This window comes from Manacus vitellinus, unplaced genomic scaffold (genome assembly GCF_001715985.3).
Source record: "Manacus vitellinus isolate BGI_N305 unplaced genomic scaffold, ASM171598v3 scaffold_76_pilon, whole genome shotgun sequence".
Taxonomy (NCBI): domain Eukaryota; kingdom Metazoa; phylum Chordata; class Aves; order Passeriformes; family Pipridae; genus Manacus; species Manacus vitellinus.
The window spans coordinates 1436531-1459723 of record NW_021940796.1 but is presented as its reverse complement, the minus strand read 5'-3'; the positions used below and the strand labels follow the sequence as shown (position 1 = coordinate 1459723).

The 23193-nt window shown below is 51.4% G+C and overlaps 2 protein-coding genes across 2 annotated transcripts in view; one reads left to right on the top strand and one right to left on the bottom strand.

The window, feature by feature from the left end:
- Positions 1 to 11155, top strand: part of DUSP14 (dual specificity phosphatase 14) — a 14698-nt gene extending 3543 nt beyond the window's left edge. The window contains exons 2-3 of the mRNA XM_008927668.2: positions 8346 to 8441; positions 9830 to 11155. Of these exons, the coding sequence (XP_008925916.1) occupies positions 9951 to 10547 (597 nt within the window). The 5' untranslated portion in view covers positions 8346 to 8441; positions 9830 to 9950 and the 3' untranslated portion in view covers positions 10548 to 11155. The remainder of the gene's footprint in view (positions 1 to 8345; positions 8442 to 9829) is intronic.
- A 2623-nt stretch (positions 11156 to 13778) lies between these two features.
- SYNRG (synergin gamma) overlaps positions 13779 to 23193 on the bottom strand; it is a 36363-nt gene continuing 26948 nt past the window's right edge. The window contains 6 exon segments of the mRNA XM_018084806.3: positions 13779 to 17173; positions 18162 to 18197; positions 18771 to 18881; positions 21589 to 21737; positions 22016 to 22112; positions 22855 to 22908. Coding sequence (XP_017940295.1) covers positions 17042 to 17173; positions 18162 to 18197; positions 18771 to 18881; positions 21589 to 21737; positions 22016 to 22112; positions 22855 to 22908 — 579 coding nt within the window. The 3' untranslated portion in view covers positions 13779 to 17041.

Genomic DNA, 23193 nt, shown 5'->3' with positions numbered 1-23193 from the left:
GTTCCTCGACGTGGAACCAGCCCCAGCCCCACCGCGGGCTCTGCCGGAGAGGGGCACCCGTCCCTGCCTCCTGCCCTGGGCACTTCCCTCTCAGCATCCCTCCTTGGATCCTGCCCTGGGCACCTCCAGGTCGGCACCCATCCCTGGATCCTGCCCTGGGCTCTTCCCTCTCAGCACCCATCGCTGGATCCTGCTCTTGGCACTCCCCTCTTAGGACCCCTCCCTGGCTCCTGCCCTGGGCACCCCCTGCTCTCAGGGCACGCTGGTGCCACCAAACCCGGCTCGTGCCTGCGGCTGCCCGGCTACTCATCCAGGGGGGACGGGGTTGTGTTGCGTGGCCTTGCTCGCTCCGGAGCAGCTGCTGTTGAGCAACACCAGTAATCAATGAGTGGCATTTGGCTGTAGGGAGATGGGGCAGGATTATAACCTGTTCGACTGGGCAGCAAATGAGCCTTTTATTCTGGAGGTTTGAGTGTTGGCAGATGCCCTAATATCATGTTGCAAGTTCGGTTTATCCCTAATGCCCCTGCCACAGGAATGGTGGAGGATTAGCACTGACAAAACAGTTTTCCCTGACGATACACCAGATCGGCCGTCCCTGCTCTGGCAGGGAGTGGATTCCTCCCCCGGGCCTCGCTGTAAACCTTGGTGTGTGCTTCGTTCCGGTGGTTGGGATGAGCTCTGTGGCACTCTGGTTCCCAAGGAATGAGAAAGAAGGGTCCCTAATTCTGGGGGCACGTGCTGCTCCTCACTGGCAGAGATCTGCTGCCACGACTTGGCTGATGTGACCCTGCTGAACGTCAGGGGAGCAGTAATGCAGCAGGTTTTAATCGATTTATGCCTGGAAGGTGTGAACGTGCAGCTCTGCCTGTCCCTCCTGCCCCCGAGGGCTCGCCTGGGTCCTGGGCACGGGCACGGACATTCCAGTTTCCTCCAGGAACAAAGGTGAACTCTCAGGGATTTGATCTGAGCCTTTGCTGCGCTGCAGGGTCTGCTCTGGGCTTTGGCACTGCTTCCATGTGTTGGTCAGGGCAAGATGGAAATTTGCATGGCTTAATTCAATACCTGATCCCAGCTGGAATCTTGGAGCTGGAAAGGCAGAGAGCTCATGCTGCTCTAGTGCTAGAAATGCACAGGGTGTGGGGGAAACCTTCTGTCTGAGCCAGACGTCATGGGAGGGAGGAAAGGGATGCAGAGCCTGCTCAAGAAAGTCTCAGACCTCTACTCTGAGAGTCGGTACCAGCTTTGTCCCGGGGAAGCAGCCACCTGCACATCTGGGCATGCAAAAAGAGGCTGGGAATGAGGAGAAGGGAGAAGGCACCTGGGCATGGCAGTGGGTACCAGGAGCAGCTTCTCTCCTACTCACCACACATTGGCCCCACCAGAGCTGTTTACACGAGGCTGTTCACCAGAGAAGCCTTCCAGGCTTCCTGCTACCACCTTCCTTCCAGGTTGGCTTTCCCTAGAAGGTGGGGTAATGCCTCAAACCAGGCATGGGATCTTCTCCCAGCCCCTCCTCTCCGGGCACACAACCCTCACCACACCCCCCCCATTTATCACTTCCAAAAAGACACTCTGAGCAACCATAACACAAAGGGAAGTGTGAGCATGTAGCAGAGAGGGCTCTGGCATTTGGAAACAGCTGAGGAATCTCTGAACAGCAGTCCCAGCTCCCTGAATGCTTGGGAATAAAGCTGGAGAACTGGAGGCAGATACGTTGCCCACACTTCCTGGGGCACCTCTAGTGCAGGCAGCTTGTGGGCTCAGCTCTGCGGCTACTCCCTGCTTTAAAAATAATATAAAATAGTAATAATCAGGCAAATTTGAGTTTCCCATCAGGAAGGAGCAACAGGTGCTGCCATGCTCACCACAGCAGGGTGGGTTGGGGTGTCTGGACTGATGGGACTTTAATTGTCCCTGTTTCCACCATCCCACCCCACAGAGGGGGGTGGCTGTGGATCCTTCCCTTTGGAGGAGGCCGAGCAGCAGCTCAGGGAGGGGAGAGTCCTTCATGGAGGAAATGTGGATTTACACAGTGTCTCTAAAAAATGCCATTCCCCCAAGCCTGGAGCAGCTGGAATGACCTCCTGGGAGGTGTGGGGTGCTGGCCCCGTGCTGCTTGCACAGGAAGCAATCGCTGCCTTGTGTAAACTTGATTTCCCCCCAGCTGATTAAAACTGGCCTCTCTTCCTGTTACCCTGCACAACCCCATCGGTGTGCTCAGAGGTGACCTCATTCCTTACAGCTGCTGTGGGCACATCCTGCTGTCCTCCCTTCAGCTGCACTGCCCTGTGCCCAGCTCCTGCCTGGCCTTGGGAAGCGTGGGGAAAGCATGGGCAGCCTCTGCCCAGCAGGAATTCCTCCAGTGAGGGTTGTGTCACCGTCAGGTTTATCAGGGTGCCAGGCTTTGGGACCCCCATGAGAAGTTGGGCTGTTCAGGGCGTGCACCAGTTGGCACTGCCCCTGGAAAAGGCCCGGGCGAGCACCAGCATGGAAGCACCTGACCGTTTCCAGGACACGATGCAGTGAATTTGCAGCTGCCTTCAATTTGATGGGGTTTGGGGTGGGCTGGGGCAGAGCCCGGCCACAGCAGCAGCAGGCACAGCCCTGGGCCCGGCAGGGTCACACACGAGCAAACACACCAGGTCCCTGTGTTTTGTTCGGCTAACAGGGAAGAGATTGTGTCCCTCCTGTCAGCTGTGACTGCGCAGGGCACGGCTCCGGAAAAAACAAGGCTCCATCTTGCAGCACCCCGGGAGCTGGAGCCAGGCGTGGGTCTGCTCCCTGAGTGTGCCCCTCTCCTCCCCATCCACGTCCCCCCCGGGTCACACTTGGACACAGGGAGCAGGGGATGGAGCAGGGGAGCTTTCCCAAACTCCGCATGCAATCCAGATGCCATCAGCTGGCGCTGAAATGATCTGTGGTGCTTCACAGCAGACAATCGGGGCTGGAAAACAGCCCTGGGTGTTCAGCCGAGTATGGAGCTGATGCTGCCCACAACTGTTGGGTCCCATTTGTGCCTTCTCAAGGCTTAATTCTGGTTTTTAAAGTGATTGGTTCACCCACCCAGAATTTTTAAGCAAGATGCAGGTGGCCACACTCCTGGTCTGTCCTGGGCGAGCCCCGTGCCCCCGCTGTGCTCTCCAAGGGACTGGCACGCAGAGCAGGGTGTGCAGGAGCCCATGGCTCTGAAAGAGCAAACGTGGCTTTAAAAAGGAGGATGGTTTGTTTTTCTTGCATCGAATCCTCTCGCTGCTTGCCGAGGGAGGCTTGTCCTCAGAGCAGAGCAAGGATTTTATAAATACCAGCTTGCTCCAGGTTGCGCCCGCTCCCCGTCTCGCTCCGTCCCTGTGGCCGGGAGCTCTCCCTTTGGCCAGAGGTTTGGCTGGCAGCTGGCAGGATCCAGCTGCCGAGTGGAGAGGAAGCAGCCCTGCCTGTTCCCACTCCAGAGCAGCACGGAGGGGGTGGCTGTGTGGCAGGATCACAGCGTGCCCGTGGGCAGATCCGCCGCCTCGCCAGGGAGACGGTGACAGTGGGAATCCGGAGTCAGTGGAGCTGCCGCCCTGCCTGGCAGCCATGGGCCCTGCCCAGCGGGCCCAGTGGCATCATCCTTGGATGGAGCCTTCCAAAAACCTCACCGCCCATTTTTCCTGCTGTGTTGGTGCCGGGGTTGTCAGGGAGTGAGGCTTTGGCTGGCAGAGGGCAGAGCACGGCTGGTGAGCAGATGCGGGAGGCAGCGGGTGAGGTTGCCAAGCCCTGGCCTCTCCCAGGGCACCCCAGTGGTGCCGGTGGGAGGGAGCCGAGCCGTGCCACGGGAGTGTCGGCTGTCACCCCTCGGAAGGCAGTGGCAGCAGGCTGGGACAGGCTCCTCAGGGATCACCAGCCCGGGGAGCTGGCTCGGGTCATGGGAGCAGCCCAGACTCCAGGCGTGTGGGGGAGGCAAGACTGTGCTTGGGGACTAAATGTGCTTGATCCGGGGTCGTTGAGCAACGAGCAGGTCCTCGAGCTCCCCGGGACTGCGGGGGGCTGTGTGAGGAGTGTCTTGTGGTGCGTTCTGGGCACGATTCCCTTTCTTCCACGAATCCTCTGGGAAGTTACTGGTGTGTTCTGGCAAGCGCGGGGAACCCGGCTGTGCTGGGAGCTGCCCAAGCAGCCAGGCCTGCTCAGAGCTCCGGGCAGACAGATTATTATCTTGATTTAACATCTGACAGCTCCCATCCTGCGCTCGCCGAGAGGCCAGCGCGGGCTGCGAGCACAATCGATCAGGGGTCGGTCGCGGCATCCTCTGTCTCAGCCCAGACCATCCCGCCGTCCCCTTCCTCCTTTTGCATTCCAAACCCAAACCACTCATCCCTTCATGGCGAGGATGTGCCGCTGGCTCTGACCCGCGCTCCGAGAGGAGCCTGAAATGGCTCCGGGAGCGCATCCACCACAGCCCAAGGAAGGAGAGCAAGGACCCGGCAGAGCAAAGGGCTGCAGGAGGGCCGGGAAGAGGAGCGAGGAGCCGGCGGCTCCCACACGTCCTCTCCCCTCCCGGCTCTGCTTCAGCTTCCCTTGGACTCTGCACAAGCAAGCCCTGACCCGAGAATGGCTGCAGTTTGTGCTCTCTGCTGAAATGTATTTGAAATGCCACTCTCCAGGACCATTTCTGAAGCAATTTGCTGTTCAGCCTGGCTGGGAAGAGCCCTGGGCAGGCTCGTTCATTCAGCGCCTGCGATATTGACTCTTCTCTTTACTGCAGGATTAGAGAGCATTTGTCATCTCCAAAATGAATAACTTTTCCTCTCCTGGGAGGGGGGAGAAGGTTTGCCTCAGTACTGACATTTCACACACCCAGCCCACAAACCTGCTTCGAATCCCAGATGATGCTCTGGGAATAAAACCAGGGGCTTCAGTGTCTCTGCTCCACCAGTAGAGCAGGGCCCACCAGCCCCCTGAGCCTCCCCTCACCCTAAACCTACAGTCCAGGGGGACAGGAGTCTGGAGAAGCTTCCACCTGTGCCAGGTACCAGCTCCATTGTTGTGTTACTGACACAGAACCCGACACAAACTGCAGGGCTTTGTAAAGTCCCTCAGGGACAAGCCACAGAGGCACTTTAAAAAGAAAAGAAAACTAAAAAAAAAAAAAAAAAATCCCCCAAATCAGAGCAAACCATCCAGCAGCACCAGAATAAGAAGGCAGAAGCTCAGACTTGCCAACTCATTGTCTAGAGCCCGACCAGCTCTCCCTCCTGTCCTGGAGATCACAGTGTTTAACTCACATCACCCCGTGTGCCTCTGTCTTTTGAGCTTCCAGAGGTGTTTTCAGGCCTTTCTCAGGAGGTTCAGGAACCAGCAGCACTTTCCCATGGGAATTTCAGCCTTTGTTAGCAGAACTGCATTCTCAGGAATGAAAGCAAAGAGAAACAAACTCCAGCTGTTGCAAGATTTGGAAGAGCAGAGCCAGGAGCATTGCCAGCAGCAACTTTTCCGAGGGGCTGCACCACCAAAGCACAAACCAAGGCATTGCTGTATGGCTTTGGAAACCCCCTTGATGGAGAGGAGCAGGAAATCCAGCCCGGGTGGGATACAGCCTGCCTTCCATGGGAGCAGCTGCCACGGACAAAGCACCTGCCCCTTCTCCTGGGACAGGTGAACCACAGAGCTCAGCCTCCAGGTACAGCAGAACACACAGAGCCCGACAGGAGCAGCCAGACCCACCTGAGCCGTGGAGCTGAGCAGAGCCAGGGGATGCAGGATGAGATCCTGGACATGGTGGGTGCTGGAAAAGTGTCCCCTCTCCGTAATCCTGCACCTGAGGATGGTGGTGGCCAGGAGCTCTGGGAAAGGACCTGGAGGCTTTGAAGAGCAGACTGTTCTCCAGGCTGTAATTACCCACTCGCTTCCCCCACCCCTGATTATGCAGATGAGGGCAATGGCAGAACCCACCAGGCTGCCGGGGAGGGAAGAGGCTGCACCGGTCCTGCCCCTGCAGCACCAGGGTCCCCAGGGACCTCCTGCCACCCTGGAGGGGTCCCAGCCCTCCCTGGCTGGGTCAGCACGTGGCACTGGCTGTTCTGTCTGCATGAGCAAGACCAAGGCAGAGTCTGGAGAGGGATTTGCTGGGGGTCAGGGCTGTTACAAGATTAATTATTTCGTTGGTTGGAGTCAGCTCAGCAAACAAGGCTATGACGGTGGGAACACCTGGTTGCTACCAGCCCATCACCAGCCAGTCTTTTCCCAAAGGACCACACTGCACCATCTGGGAATTTCAGCCCTTTGCAGGAAACCACAATCACATTCCAGCTCCTTTGGAAGGTACTTTCAGTGCTGCTTCAGGGACAGTTCTGGATCCCAACCCTCGGATGCCCTGCCTGGTGCTGGGGAGCACCTGTGGTGACAAGGCAGCCGGGACAGGCCCCAGCACCCCGAGGGTGCTGGTGTGACCCCCCAGCCTGTGCCACCACTCAGAAGCTCCAACCAGGGAACATGGGAGACGATGTGGGGTCTGTACTGCACATGAGATGGTCCAGCCTGGCTGTGCTGGTGCAGCTCCTGCAGCAGAGGCTGAAGGAGGCAGTCGGTGCCTCTTCCAGTGCCAGGAGCCTGTTGTGCCACCGGCCTCCCCAGGTACTGCAGGTGGCACAGCCAGGGCTGGGCTGTCTGTGTCCCTTATTTGATCTTCAGATATTTTCCTCTTTTTTTTTTTTGCACCCAGCAACAGCTGGGAAGAGGCTTTTCACTCCTCTCTCTCTCTCTCTGCTTTAGCACAATGACGGGGACTGCTGCATGAAGAGCAACAGCGTTGGATTGCAGCGGGATAACACGGGTGTGCTGAGAAAGGCAAATGGAGTTTTGTGGGAGCAAAACAGCAGGCTTTGGGCAAGGCTTTGTCTGAGCTGGGGCCAGGCAGGGGGTGCAGCTTTGGGGCCAGATGAAGGCTCACACAGCCTGGTGGGAGCTCCCGGTCTCAGCCGAAGGCGCCGCACCCAGCAGGAGCCGCTGCCAGCCCAGGCAGACGAGGCCCCTTTCATTCCCAGCTCCCTGCACGCCAGCAGCTGCTCAGCCTGGTGTGTGTGGGCAGGAGCGTGGCTCTGTCACATGCCTGAGACAGCACATCACAGTCAGTGGCATCCCAGGCAGCTCCCGCTGCGAGCGCCGCGGAACACGGGAAGGGACACTGGCACCTGCCCCTCTCCCTTGGTGGCCTTCCCCCGGTGTCTGGGCAGCATCCTGAGCCACCAGGCATGTGTGCTGGGAGCACAGCAGCCTTATCTCGCCTAAATAATGAGCTCCTCTCCAAAGCATTCACTCACTCTGACCAAGAGCTGCTCAGCATCGAGCAGAAGCCGTGCTGCTGCTGTCAGCCATCCGGAGCCCTGGGGAGATAACTGGCATGGAACAGGTTGCACGGGGAAGCTGTGGCTGCCCCATCCCTGAAGTGTCCAAGGCCAGGTTGGATGGGGCTTGGAGCAACCTGGGCTAGTGGAAGGTGTCCCTGCCCATGGCAGGGGGTGGGACTGGATGGGCTTCAAGGGGCTGTGCCGGCGGTGCCAGGAGTGGGGGGTGGTGCTGGGAGTGGGTGGCACGCGGGTGTTTGGTGCCAGCCTGGTGGCCCCAGAGTTTGCAGAGCAAGCCCAGCCTGTCACATGCAAATATCTGGATAAGTTGCTGCCTGCTAACAGGAAGCACTGTATGGAAAGCAGCAAAGCCCTTCCCAAACTACCCTTGGAGTGCTCCAGGTGCCCCTGGGAGCAGCTGGAGAGTCTGCCTTGCACAGAGCTGGTTTGGGGCAGGCGCTGCTCTCGCTCTGCCGGGGTCCAGCAGCATCTCCCAGCTGCTTCACCTCCACTCTGGGGGCTTGTGGTGCTTCTGGTCTGGCAGAATGAAAAGGCGATGTTGCCCCATCCTCCACTTTCCAGGAGTGGAATGCTGTGGCTCTGGCACCAGCTCTGCCCCTTCCTGTTCACCCCGTACTTCCAGCAGTGCCTCAGGAACAGGAGCAGGAGCTCCCCACCAGGTGGCTTTGGACACCATCAGAAGGATGCAGAGGTGTGTCTGGAATTTAGCACCTGGGCAGATGCTAAAAGAGACATTAGAGCAAATTAATTACTTAAACTATTTAATATTTTTCTGAGCCATGATTTTTGTGCCAGGCTCAGATTCCTCTGGGCCTGCCATGACTGTGAGTGCTGTGTTGGCAGGAATTGGTGACATTACAGTGTCGGCAGCAAGTGCCCTCCCAAGGCCTCTGTCTGCCCCACGACCAGCAGGGAACAGTGATCCTCCCCCCCAGTTCTTGGACAGCCACCTAAATCAGGTCCAGTGCAGATCCCAGTAAAATTCATGCTCTCTTCTCTCCCCAGGTCAGCACTGGACACACTCTGTGAGCCATCCCATCAGCACCCCACGACATCCCGGTACCGACCCCTGATTTGGAGCAGGACAGGTTGTGACCAAGCGTAAGTGCTCCAATCCTTTGTGTTGTCAGTAAAAGCTGTTTGAGAGCAGGGATTTCCCTTGCTCAGAAGACTTTATTCCTTTACAAAAACACCCCTTTCCTTGCTGCTCTTGCTGGGTGACTGTGTTGGGGTGTCCACGGGGGAAGCTGTGTGTTCACAGCTGCAGCAACGAGGAGCTCTTGCTCCTTGTTGGGGCAGGAGCTCTTGCAGCTCTTTGGGCCCACGGCTTCCGGAGCTGCTCAAGTAGGTGCCAGCAGGGAAGAGCCACAGAAGAGGCCTCATTATGCTCATTAAGTTCCTGCACCACAGAGCCAAAACTCCGCTGGAGCAGCCACTGTTGGGTCCTGCTGGTGCTTCCCAGAGCATGGGATGTGGGCAGACACTGGGGAAGCCATAGCTGGGGTCTCTCAGCCCTTTGAGGACCCTCTAACATAATTAGAGTGAACTGCTGGAGGGACAAATCTGACTGCCCCAAGGTGCTGAGCATCCCCCAGCTCCTCTCCAGCAGTGCCAGTGACACGGGTGGGCTCAGAGGTCCCTGGGCAGGGCAGGGCCTCTCCAGCCTGCACAGACCAGAGCCTCTCCCACGGCCCATCTGCAGCTGGAGAACTCACAGACTGGCAAATTATTAATGCTCCAGGGCTCATCCCCTTGGTTGTAGTTTCCCTACTGGCTTTGGAAAGGCCCTAAAAGAGCAGGGGCAATCAGAGCAGGGGCTGTCCCGGGGCGATCCCAAGCCTTTGGGGCACTCGTCTCTCTCCAAAGCATTAGTGAGGCGTTAAAGCAGCAGCAGAGCCTCCCCTGTCCCAGCCTCTGCTTGGGTTTTACTCTCAGCTTCTGACATAACCAGGTCACTCTTTCCACACTTCCCCTGCTTCGATGAGAGCCGGTGAGTGATCGGGATGGACGTGACTCACCGCCTTTCCTAATGAGCGACTTTCCTCTGTTTATGTGCTTTGGCGGGGCCTTTGGTACACCTAAAAAAGGAGAAGGGTGGCACTGGGGAGAGGGCAGGGTGCTGTAAATTACTGGCATCTGCTGTTCCTCACCATCCCTCTGGAATCTGGCCAGCTGTGAAGCTGCTGGGTTTGAGCATGGAAAAGGTGTAGCTCATCCTCCACGTGCTGATCCGGGTGAGATGCTGTCTGGGCCCACAGGTAAAGCCTCAATGAGTAATTGGGGCTAATTAGGCTGAGAGATTTTTTGTTGCTGTTCTGTCCAGGCGATGCCTGGGAGCCCAGTGGTGATGAGCACTGTGAAACCAGAGCCACGTTCCCCACAGAGCTCTGCCAGGCCACAGCAGGGCGAGCTGGGGTTTCCTGTTCCCTCGCCCAGACACAGCTCAGGGACGGCTGCCCCTCTCATGTGGCCTCACTTGTGTTTTGCAGTGACTAAGCAGAGGAAGCTCTCGCTGTCCTACCACCACCACCAGGCCAGACAATCCTTCCCTTGGCTGAAGATCCCGTTGAACCTCTTCCCATAATGGAAGCGTGAGTGCCAAGATCCTCCATGACCTCCAGAAGCCACAACTCCTTACCGAGAACTCTGATGGCTCCACGAATGCTTTCCGAAGGTGCCCTGGGGGGCATCGCCCAAATCACCCCCTCGCTGTACCTGAGCCGGGGCAGCGTCGCCTCCAACCGGCACCTGCTGCTCTCCCGGGGCATCACCTGCATCATCAACGCCACCATCGAGATCCCCAACTTCAACTGGCCCCAGTTCGAATACGTCAAAGTGCCTTTGGCTGACATGCCCAACGCCCCCATCTCCCTGTACTTCGACAGCGTGGCCGACAAGATCAACAGCGTGGCGCGGAAACACGGGGCCACGCTGGTGCACTGCGCCGCCGGCGTCAGCAGGTCGGCCACGCTCTGCATCGCCTTCCTCATGAAGTACCACAAGGTCTCCCTCTTCGAGGCCTACAACTGGGTCAAGTCCCGGCGCCCCGTCATACGGCCCAACGTGGGCTTCTGGAGGCAGCTGATAGACTACGAGAGGAAGCTCTTCGGGAAGACGACGGTTAAAATGGTACAGACGCCCTACGGCATCATCCCAGACGTTTATGAGAGAGAGAGGAGACCCCTGATGCCTTACTGGGGAATTTAATGGGACTGCAGACAGGAAGCACAACAGAAGGGATGCGCTATTCTGAGACAACCAGACTGGAGACGTTCCCTTCTTCTTCTACAGCCAACTCTGATTCTTTACCATACAGCAGAACCTCAATTCTCACCTCACTAACCTGCAAGGCCAACGACTCCCTTCAAAGCATTTCTCTCTATGGGGATTTCCCATCTGCATCTCTCTCATTTAGCAGAACCAGGTCTCCTTATGAGTTTATTCCTTCCATAAAGCCTCCCTCCTTTTTTAGTCAGTTTATTAGGGTCCTCCAAGGAAAGGCCTAAGAGGCATTTGGCAGAGTTGATGAGCCAAGTGCGCTTTGTGACGCGGTAGTAGCCTGGATATTTCGTTATAGCTTGTTTGCTTCCCTGCAAAACCCTGTAGTGGCTCGGGAGCAGCACTAGCACAGAGTGAACAAGGCCCTGCTCCACGGCAGCGGGTTTTCCAAGCACCAGGAAGTCTGGAATACAGGGCTGTGGTGCTAGTGCTGGTGTTTTCTTTAACATCCATAGTGACTCTCAGTATATAGTGTTTGAGATCTTTAGTCAGCTCTTAATTGTATTCAAAGTTAGAAAAAAAAAAAAAGAAAAAAAGTGAATCAGTCCGTGTCAGCCACAAGGAAAATAAAATTTGAACGATTCAAATCAAATAAATACAAGATCCTTTTTAACTCATTCCACGCCGGGGCAATAGTCCTGGAATACACTTCAACTACTGGAAAATGCTGGTGTGTTTTGCGGGTGGAAAGTCGACAGATCCTGTCCAGATGTGGCTCAAGACAGAAGCAAGAGGGTTGAACCCGCTGGACAACCAAAGAGACGTTCAGGAATCCGTGCACGGCCCCCTGCCCGAGGGGCTGGGCCGTGTGTGTGAACATTCCAGCAACCACTCCGTTGGAAGTTGGTAAATCCGCTTGATTCTCCAGCTCCGCGCCCGGTCATGATCTGCCTTAGTCCATTTCCGAATCACTCCATTCCGTCCTCAAGGTTATGCTGCATTCTGGGATTATTCCGCGCCAACGGATCTGTCCACCCTCCCGGCCGGGCACAGAGGCTCTGCCTCGTGCTGTGCGTGCCGGGAGTGATTCCAACCCCAGCCTTTCCGTGGGAGAAGCCTTCCTGCAGCTCCCACCCATCGCTCCCCTCCCGGCAGGGAAGGGACTGGTTTCCCTGGAGCGTCACGGGAACCCAGGAGAGCCCCATTCCTGAGGAGACACTGGTGTCCCCTGCCCCGGGAGGAGGAGCAGGCAGATTGCTGGATGCCGCGATCGCTGATTTAAATGAGATTCTATACTTGTAAAAAAAAAAAAAAAAATCAATAAAGATCAAACCAGAACATGTGTTGGTTTCCTGTTCCGAGCGGCGCTAATGGAGCTCTGGGAGCAGCGGGAACACGGCGTGGGGTGGAGCAGCGGCTTTGGGCAGAGCTGGACCCGAGCCTTGAGGAAAACACTGCGAGCTGTTCCCAGCACTCGGCTCCCCACCTCACAATCCATCCTGCCATTCCTGCTGCTCCTCCCAGCAGCCGGGCAGTCCCTCGGGCTGGTGCACTCTTTGCACCTCCCCGAGTCCCGGTGGGCAGCCGAGGTTCTGAGGAGCAGCAGGCCTGGCTGAAGGGCTCTCCCAGCTGGACTGTGCTGTGTCAGGGTGGCACGACCGGGTCCTTGGTTTCCCCAGACTGAAAGTCATGAGGGCTGAAATAAATACTGATAAAGCCAACACAAAACTGTTCAAATGGCCTCAACCTCCCTGGGCTCAGGAGTAAAACCAGAGCTGGCTGGAACAGAAGTCTAGATCAGAGTGAATTTGCCACAGAGGCTTTGACCTGTATCTCTGACCCAGAATCTTCCCATTTACTGGAGACCCCAGAGCAAACACCAGTGGCTGAGACTCACCCAGGGAAGGATGTGGAGCTCTGTGGTTCCCAGACTCCAGGAGGTCCAGTGAGGATGCGGGAAGTTCACAGACTCCAAGTGAGGCCAGAGGGCACTGGCTGGGGGGTGGTGGCAGGACAGAGCTCTCAGCCCCTGTGGGAGTCCCTCCAACTGTGTTAACCCCGTGGAGATGTCCCTGTGAAAAGTCACTGCTCGTTCCTCACCCTTCCACGGGCATCCAAAGCCACTGTTCCCTGAATGCAGGGATGTATTGCCCCCACTCCCTTGCAAACCCACCTTTGATCCTTTATCCTGGATGCACATAGTCAAAACAGCCAGAAACCCCCCCAATAGTCACAACACTGGTTTTTCCAACAATATCCACACAGGGATCTTGGTGTCTTTCACCACCACGAGGACAGGAGAGTTTTCCTCCTGCTTTTCCCAGATGAGTTTTGTCCCACTGAAATAAAGGCGAGGTTTGCCATCAGCTGCTCCCAGTTCAGGTTCCATGGCTGTGTCCCAGTTCCAGAGACAGACACAGGAGACTGATGTCCACTTAAAAAAATGAATTTTACTCATCTCCCTGTTTTAATCATGAATTAAAACTGCAGCCAGGGAAATGGTAAGAAAGGAACTAGAGAGTAAAAATCAAGATTAATTGTTAATTTGGAGACATTCCAATACATTACATTTTAAGGGGGAAAAAAATAACTAAAAACTCAAATCTGCTCACAAAATCAAACCTTACCCAAAAAGTGGTCAGTGTGTAATTTTAACAGTATTTTTTATGTAAAAACTGAAGGTAAAAATTCTCCACTGTGAATTATTTCATAATTCCACTGCGTGAGTACTGAGGGGAGGGAAAATGCTGATGTTCAGCCAAGAAGGCACCAAAGGCTGATTTTTAAACACAAGGGAAACTTAGACCTATAAAAAAATGAAATTGCCTGATAAAGCACATCAGGAAACAAAGAATTCACCTGAAATCCCCACTCAAGGTTATATTACAGTGTTAATGCTTGTGGGTATTTCTTTGCAAAAGCTCCTCTTGTGTTCACTCCAACAAAAAAGATTTTGTATGAGTGTTTTCCCCCTCAAAATCCAGTTTTTCCATCCTTAAATCGATAGAAACCAAAGAAGAGAGAGAGCCACAGCTCAGCTTGGATTGCTGCAAGCACACCCACTGGATTTGAGGGGAACATCCCTCTTCCTGCTCCCCAGGGGCTTTTCCAAATGGTGTCTCAATTGCTTAAAAAATATTTTATATTCTTCAGTATTTGGTGAGGCACTTTCCACATCCCAGCCACAAAGCAGGTTTCACTTACATTATGATATAAATATTTCAGTTTCCCAGGCTGGTCAGATACAAAATGAGCTCTTTATTGAACACAAGGTTTGAATCTCAACACAGGATTTATAAATCATTGCAGGAATCAAGGGAGTAAACAAGGTACTAAAGTCAATTAATAACACTTATTCTCATGGGATTTAAAATACCAGCAGTGACTCCAGCATAGAATAAACCCAAACAGCTCTGACTAATAATCACAAAACCACTTCTGGAAGAGAAATAATGTTTGCCCAGAGGCAGGAGAAGAATTACAATACAAAGTGAAGTTTTCTGATCACTTCACAGAATTACGACATTCATATTTTAACACTGAGAACTGGAATTAAATGCAGGTCCAAAATTAAAAATAAACCTGAAGCAGCAGTTTGTACAACAGCAGCTTTTATTGGAAAGGCAGGTTTTGCTTCAAGTTTAATTAATTCCCAGTGTAGCTGAGGAACTCTGAGCATTCCAAGGGTTTCCATGAGCTCTGCTCCACCTGAGCCTGAACGTCACTCACCCACAAACCCTGCACAGACTTCAGGGAAGGAGCTGCTGAGACCAAACCCAGAAAAGAAAAGCTGCTGCCAGGGAGGGAAAGACATTGGAATGGTCAGTGCATGAGGTGACAATTCCCAGGCCACAGGTGACCTCTGAGGTGGGCAGGTACCCAGGAATTCACACCCAAGCACGGAGATGGAGGGGCAGGGAAGGGGCTGGAGCAGCCCCCAGCACTCCCAGCACCAGGGAAAAGCTGCCACCATGGAAGCACCAGGGATACAATGGGGAAAAGCCATAAATACATTAAATAACCAGGCTAATAGTCCCTTAGAACTCCAAATATACAGAAGGAGACAGAAAACCCACTTTCCACAGGTACCCACTTTCCAAGGCAGCTCCAGAAAACACAGACATTAAAAAACCAAAGAAAAATCCTGTTTCTCTTCTCCAGTGACAGAATCCATGCAGGAAAAGGAGTCACAGGTCTGAAATTGCACAGAGCCAAAGCAGAGGCAGCGTGTCCGGGTGCCCGTGCACAGGAGGGGTGGGGGAAGGTGAGCTGGGACAATCCTGTCACCTTGGATACAGCTTGGAAGGACACTGGGCTTTGGCTGGCAGCAACATCCGAGAGGATGCTCCAGGGAGTCAGTGGGATGACTGGGATCAGGGAGCTGATCCTCGCTCTGCAGTGCCTTTATGGGGGGACCTCCATGCAAACATTCCATGTGTTCCCACGACAGGAAGGTGTTGGGAACAGAACACTTCCTGCTTCCACAGAGGCAGGGACAGTGCCTGTGCTGCCCCTTCCGTGGGAGCAGGAGAGCAGCAGTGTCATCCCTCAGTGAGCTCTGCTGCAACTGGAATCACAGACACCCATTCCTTATTTTTATGGGCCAAAAGACACGACGGACACAGCTCAGGGAGGGGACTGGCCTGGTAACAAGCACAGGAAAACCACCACTGAGAGATGCTTCTGTGACAACACAGCTGGTGATTTAAGTTTCACACTGTGGCCTCTTATTTGTGGTATCCTCTTTTAATTAGGGGAAAAAAAAAAATCCCATCTAGCCAAGGGAAAGGATGTGGGCAGTCCCTGTCACACTGTGGAAAATCTGCTGCTGGATTAGCCGGAGTTTGCGACTGGAGGCACACGTTGCTTTATTTTGTGAATGAGTTAATTTGAGGCTGCAAGATTTACTGTAATTGGTGTAAATGAGGAGCCAGACACCTCCGAGCCAAGATTCTTTCATTTGGGCTAATTAATAGTTTAGTATAACTAAGCTTGTTTGTTTTTTTTAAATACAAAGCATCGTTTTCCTCACTGTGATCTCTGTTTGGGCAAATAACCACAGGCCAGGGTCAGGTACTTATAATGGAGGCAAGATTAACTTGGAAAAGCTGTTGATATCTCTGGGGAGGAGGGAGAGATCTGAGGAATTTAAGTCAAAGAATTAAGGAGAAAGTTGTCCCCGATGGATTTACACCCCCCTGCATTCCCTGCAGACCCAGACTGGATAGTGGTAAGTCTCTTATAATGCAATGAAGCTCCCACTTGGTTTGAAATCCTGTAATAGCACTGCACTGTCCCCTGGATATTGGATCTGAAGGAAGAATCAGGTACTTTAGGTGTTACAGGTAACATTTTGTGACAGAATAATACAAACCTCCTATTCAGAGAGGTGAGTACCTGCCATAAACCACAAACCAGCAGGGAGACAACACCCTGCCCCAAACACCAGCTTGCTAAGACCCCCAGCTTCCAGTGTTAAATCCCTTTGGGTGTTAAATCCCACTCCCTGTCACAGGAGCCAAGGGCCCCCTCGTGCTGCCAGCTCTGAGTCACAGAAACACGTTACTACAGGTAGCACCAGACTGCACGAGCTACACACAGGCATCCCATCAGGAAAAGCATCTCAACATCCAAAAAAGGGAAAGTATCTACACAGGAGCAGATGTGCTGCATCAGCAGAGTCCAGTTTTCACCAGAGCTGCAGCCACACAGCTACCAAAGGGTCAGGAGAAACATAAATCACACCTGGAGTTCAGGACAGCTCCAGGGAAGTTTATCTGTATTTACAACAAAGCTGCAAGTTTTAAACTCCAGCTGCCTGTACTACAGAATCCAGGTATTACAGGGAAAATTTCAACAGTTTTCCAGTCCTTACCCCCCAACACCAAGTAGTTCTGCACACAGAACAACTCCCAGCACAGAGCACTGGAGGTGTAAATCCACAGCAGCCCTCCAGTCTCATTCCTTGGAGTTCCATAATTCATTTTGCCTGCTGTGACTCATGTGCTGTGATATCACAGCAGCAAATATTTGAAGAACAACATCATGGTCCATATCCCAAACACGTTAAAGAGAAGATCTGCTTACAAATACAGATTCCAAGTACTTAAGTGGTCACTTCTATGCAAATCAGCCCAGGTTCCAGGTTCTTTGGGAGGCTCAGTGCCAGCTTCTCCCAGGTTTATGGTGGCTACCAGGCTGCTTTTACACAGAATAACATGTTTTCATGTTGAGAAAGTCTGAAATGCCACATTTTTTTTTTGCCACACTACATTTTTTTCTGGTTATTTCTGAACCCGTGGCCATTTCAAATGAATTCTTCACTGTCCATGGCAGTGGCTTTAACCTGTTACAGTCCAAAACTCAACCCCAAACATTTCAAATCCTGAGCCCAACTCCAGCCTCTCCACTTACTCCACCCCACCAGTTACCCCAAGTCCTGCACTGTTAGACCCAAAGCTCCACCTTCAGTGCAGCTGCTTTCAGAGCAGGTCTGGCAGGATGAGACCTGGAGGTTTGGGCTCCACACAGTTGATCCAGAAGTTGGCACAGCTGGCGTGGTACTGGTGCCCTCCATAGGCCAGCTTAAAGTTATCTGTCTCGGAATTAAAGGCCTGAAAGAAGAATTGAAAGGAGTGTGACAGTCTGACCTACTCCAGGATCTAAAACTAGAGTGGAAAATGGACACAGCACAGGTATCACCCTGGAATGGCACAGCGTGGCAGGGCCCTCCCCTGAGCACAACACCCCATAAACTGTGTTTTATTTGAGTTACAGGTGGGCAAAACCTTCAGCCATCACACCTGAGCCAACTCACACCTGCCTGGAGGGAGCCCTGTGATTACCACAGTGCCTGCTCTGACCCCTGGCAACTAACTCACCTCATTTTATGCATCTTCTACTTCTGCTCCGAATCCCTAACGAGGTGAGGCTTGTCCTGCCTGCCAGCACACGGCTCCTGCATTTATTTCCCTGGCTTCAGTTCTGCTGTGAGTTAGGCAGGTGCAATGCCTGCTATTAGTGTTATTTCAGGTTGAATTTGATCTACTTCCTCCTGTTAATTGAAGCTGCTTTACAATAGGAGCCTCTGAGCAGAGCGTGTGAAGCCATGAACAAGCTGAAACCACCTCAGTGTTTGTTGCTAGGAGATATTTTCCAATGCTTCACAGCTCCCTATTTAAAAAAATATCCCAGCCCTGCTCCCCACACCCTGGATTTCCTGCAGACATTTCTAAAAATGCCACTGCCTGCTACATATAGCCAAAAGTCAATATTTCTAGCACAAAACCCCTAAAATCCCCCCTCTTCTGCCACAGACACACAAATTCAGAAACTCACTGCAGGGGATTTTCTACCACACAACAGGAAGACCACAAAACCAGAAAGCTGGTCACAAGTACAGGCATGCAGACAAGACAAAGGGGAGGCTCTGGAGCATGTTAGTTGATCAGATCAAGTGTTAACGGTCACAAAAAATGACTGGAGGAGGAGGATTAATGATTGGCACAACTGAGAATGACAGCTGAGAGCCAGTCAGCAGTTCAGCCTTCCACACTCAGCTAAGAATGAGTCCAGAAAGAATGTTTTTTTACAGATTCATACTTTTTTAGGAAGCTCTTCCACAGGTTTCTCTTCTTTCTGAAATGATGTTGAAACCAAAAAGTCAGGAAAAGTGCCAGTATTGTTAACGGGTTGGCACAACTCTGCACGTGTCCTGGGAGCCCCTCCCAGCTCTGCCATTGGCAACAGTCCCCTCTGGTGACCCATTTCATGAAGAAAAGCCATTAAAAAATTTTTCATTTGTTAAAAAAAAAAAAATATACTTTTTAAATATTAGTCTTCTGTTTCTTCCCCATTATGAACAATTTAACCCTTTCTCCATGGCTGTGTCACACCAAAGCCCAAGGAATACAGGACACTGATTATAGGATTTTATGTGAGTCCCATCTATAGGTCAGAGTCTGCTTTGCCCTCTGCCATTTACAAATTATAGCCATGAAAATTTTTTCAACACACCCATCCCTGGAAGTGTCCAAGGCCAGGCTGGACGGGGCTTGGAGCAATGCAGGGTAGTAGTGGAAGGTGTCCCTGCCCATGGCAGGGGGTAGAAAGGGATGAGCTTTAAGGTTCCCTGCCAATCCAAACCATCTTGGGATTCCATAAATGCAAGTCCAGACTGTAATTAAAAAGGAGTTTAACCATTACACTTACTTTACTTCTGGAATCCACGTTTAGGAGACACACTCCACAGGCCAGATCCTGGGCATTTTTAATCCCGGGGCGCAGCATGCAGGAGGAGAAATCCAGGGAGTTTTCATCTGGCTAAAGAAACGAGACAACAAAATTTAGGCATTTGCAGTAACTGAAGAAGTTTCAGACATCAGAAGAAAAATGACTGAGTAGCAAGAGGCACAGTGTCACAGCAGCATGGCAGGGGTGATGTGGTGCATTCCCTCATCAGCTGCTGTGGGGTTCAATCAAAGCCATTAGGATGGGTTTGCCATCTCCAGCAGCACTAATTTATAACACTCAAAACTCTTGAAAAAGGCTGTGACTACAAAGGAAGGAATTCTTCAGCTGCACATTCCCCACATCAAAAGGGGAAGGAGCCCAGGCTGCTCCGAGCTGGGAGCTGGAGGAAGGCAAACAGTGGATCAGCAGGTATTTGTGCAGCTGTGGGAGGGAGGCACAGCCAGCTCTGCTCTCACAGCAGCACTGGAGAGGTGGCTGCTGCAGGGCTTATTGTCCTGGAGTCTGTTACTGCCTGAGCAAAAAAGGGCAGTTGTTATTGTTTTGAGGGGTTTTTTTTGAACCTACAGTATGGCAGAGCAGTACAAAATGGGATAAGTTTAGCCAAAGCACAGAGTTCAGGTCACCAGCCATACACAAAGCTCAGGTTAAAGAGAGGCAAAGGATGGGAGAATAAGCCTGGAAATAATAAATTAACACAGTCACTTTTCCAGTACTTAACCTCGGATTTCAGCCATGGGATAAACGATCAGTTAAGACTTTGCATAAGGGCAGTAAAAAACCATTCAAATTTTGCATGAAAATAGTCGTGCAAATAAAAACAATGACTAGAAGTGCAAGAAGCTTAAAAAAATGGTGAGATCCCAGGACATGTGTCTGTTAATCCACACTCTGGTTATGCTGCTCACGCTGCCCCGCTGAATGGCTGGAGAATAATTGGAATCCTGAAAAAAACACCCTTTAATCTCTAAGTAGATCAATCAAATTAATAAAGGCACTCTAATATTTGTTTACCAAATGCATGAGTGAAGCAAATGAGAAGGTCATCCTGCAATTTGCTGTGAAAAACCACAAGCCTGCACATAATTACCTTGTAACAAAATCCTTTAAAAGACAAAATTAACCTTTCCAAGCACATGCCTCGGAGCTGGAATACTTCTCTCCAGTTAATTGGCACCTCTGCATCATTTGGGATCCGTGACTGCAACACCAGGGAAGGAGGTGTGGGTTCCACCCCTTCCAATGGGCCCCGTGGGGAAGAGAACCAGAAAAAGGGGTGATTTGGAGAATTATAGGAGCCAGGAGTCCCTGCTTCTCGGATAACTTCACAGGGACTGCGTGTCCATAGGAGCAGTTAATGTGCTTAAAATGTAGCTGGAGTTACCAGCCAGGAGCTGCTGCAGCTCAGAGAACACGTGGCCAAGCTTTGGACTTCCAGGTAATCCCTGTAATCTTCCAAGGAAAAGCACTTTAAGAACTATGTTTTAATCCACCTGTTTAAATCAGGAGAAGATCCTGACACCTTCTGGGATTGGTACTATCAACAACAAAAAGTTCAACAGATGCATCCAGGTCCATCACCTTGCTCTGTCGAGCAGCAAGAGATTGAGAGAATAAATTTCCTAGGGCAGGCTCTGTGCATCACAGGACATCACCAAAATACCTGGGGAGGTTTAAAATGTGCAAAAGGTGTGTAAAAAGGGGCTGATCATTTACAATACCCGCTTTGCAGGGAATGGCAGTGAGCTGGATGTGGATATTTCAAGCAGAAACCAAGTATTCCAGGCCTTACTTATAAATGATTGTTTACTGGGAAGCAAAAACCCTTTTGTGGCAGCAGCTGCAGTGCAAGGAAGAAGCCACAAATTAAACTGCTCAGTGCAAAGCTACCCATGGTAATGATGTGCTCAGTGGTGCTTGATGGGATGTGCTGATACTGAGTCAGAGTTAAAGGCTCCTCAGGAGTTAAAGGGAGCCATTATGCAAGTCAATATCGAGCAACACAGACAGATAATTACCTAAAAATACGAGTTTTACCGTGGTTAAAGAAAGTCATTTTGCAATTGTATTTCCTGCTACACAAATACACAAAACCCCCCAAGGCATTTAATGGCAGAGTGATTTTCCTGCCCTCTGTCTGTGTGTGTTCTGGGCCCCACTGTGCCCCTCTCCTCCCCAGGTCCTCTGCAGACCCGTCCCATGGGATGCTCCTGCTCCCCCCTCAGACCATCTCTGCCTGTCACACTCACCCAGGGATGTCCAAAGCTCTCCTGTCAGGGAGCAATGGAGCTTTTCCTGGCAGTTCAGGAGAGGAAAAGCAACTTAAGTTCGTAGCAGGAACCAAAACAAACTCGGGCATTTCCAAATGCAGAGAGGGGGAAAAACGGTTTAGTTATTCCTGTGTTGCTACACTGTGTGCTCTGGAACTGTGAGCATTAAAACTAATTGCAGGGATATTAAAAAAAAACCAACAAGTTATGTCCATGTTATTCTGGCTTCATAAAATTGCTTATTTGAATTTTATTAAATTTTCCTTACTGGAGATGTCGACAGACACACAGGATATCACCTCAATCATTAAGATACTAAATAAGACCATTGTTTGTACATAAATAACAGTTTTCTTCGAGAGTTTTAAACTGGATTTCACAAATAAGTGCATTTCCATCTTGCAAGAGAAAAAAACCACAAACTGTAAAGTTAGGACACCCCCTGAAGTCACTTCAAATACAATTATGACATTTCTTTTAGTAACCAGGCAGCTTATTTTTGGTCTTACCGTTAAAGCAGCGAGTGACATGAAGCTGATCAGGTTGTTCCACACTTTATCAATATCCTTCAGCAGCTGCTGGAGTTTCTCACTGCAAACAGCAGTTGCTTTGATGCCCAGTTCCACTCTCTTTGTCACTCTGTAGACTTCCACAACCCCTGTGGATGCAAAACACAGGGGAAGGATTGCAAAGAATTCACTGGATGCCAGAACTTTAACTCAGAAATGGCAAAAATAGGGATGGCACAGGAGAGGTGGGTATGGAGGGTTAGTTCAAAGCAGGAGGTACATTTATTTAGCAGAACAGTTATTCATTATTTAGGTGCAGGCAAAGATTAAGTTAAAAAAACAATGCCATTTTGGGAAGACTGGTTCTATATTCCTGTTTTTAAGAGAAGAACTTTCAATGTAAAACACATGGAAAATTAAAACATACCCAGTAAGTATTCCATGCCTTGGGCAGACTGGATAACTTCAGTGCAAACAGATGAGCTACTTATTCCATTTAAGGTGTCGTTTGCTTTCTTTATGACCTGGTAGAAATGAATTTCATAAAATGATGGGGTTTTCTACCTTTAAATAATCATTATGAACAAGATTGTCCCCAGCAGAAACTGTTATACAAAAATAGAGGCAAATTAACTAAGAAATGCTTGCCACACTCCATCCCATGTTTTTATACACTCCTGCTGTAAGATCAGGGGAAAGGATGAACATTTAAAACCTTAATGTATTTCCCACAGTATTTTGATTACAAAATAAGAGTTTTAAGAGCATGCATGCCTTGCTATCTAGTTTAGCAACAGCATTCACAGTTTGGGCTGTCTAATACTCAAATGCAAAGAAGGAATTTTAAGGAGAGCTGATCTAGCTGTGAAATATCTGACACTTGTTAGCAGCAAACAAATGGTCCCTCGGCACAGCACAGAAACAAACCTGTTCCTCAGGAACTCCTGGGGAGCCAGACACTGGTACCAGTGCTCTGAACAACACAGTACTGGGCACCAAAACCCAGAAACACTCCACTAACTAGTGAGCTGGAACCTTTAGGGGAAAGCCAAACTAATCCCCAGTGACAGGGAGATTAGTGTAGGGCGTTGAGCTGAGGAGGTGACGCTGCTGCTGCTGCTGCTGGGTGACAGCTTTTGGGCTTAAAATTGTAATTCCCAGGGCTGATTCCCACCCTTCCTCTGCCTGTTGGTCTTAAACACTGAGTGAGGTGGTTCCTGCAGGGATGAGGGAAGGATTTGCAGGAGGAGGAGGTGACATACTTACCTGCAGGGCACTCTCCAGGCACCTCTGCCACTCATAGGCATACCTCTCGCTTTCCTGGGGAAAGAAAGGACAGGCTGAGTCTTATTCCTGTACACATTTCCCTTTCTCTGACACAACAGACACACAGCAGAAAGGTATTTAAAAAGACTATTTGCAGGTCAGCCACGTGAACTTTTAATATCTATTCTTAATTTCCCCCCATTCTTTCAGCATCCTCTTTGCACCTGAACTCTAAAATTTGATTTCTGGGAATCAGAACTAGTTTCAAAAGGAAAAACATATATATGAGTAAAAAGTTTCATTGCACATACCTCCTCCTGACACGTTTGTCACAGTCTG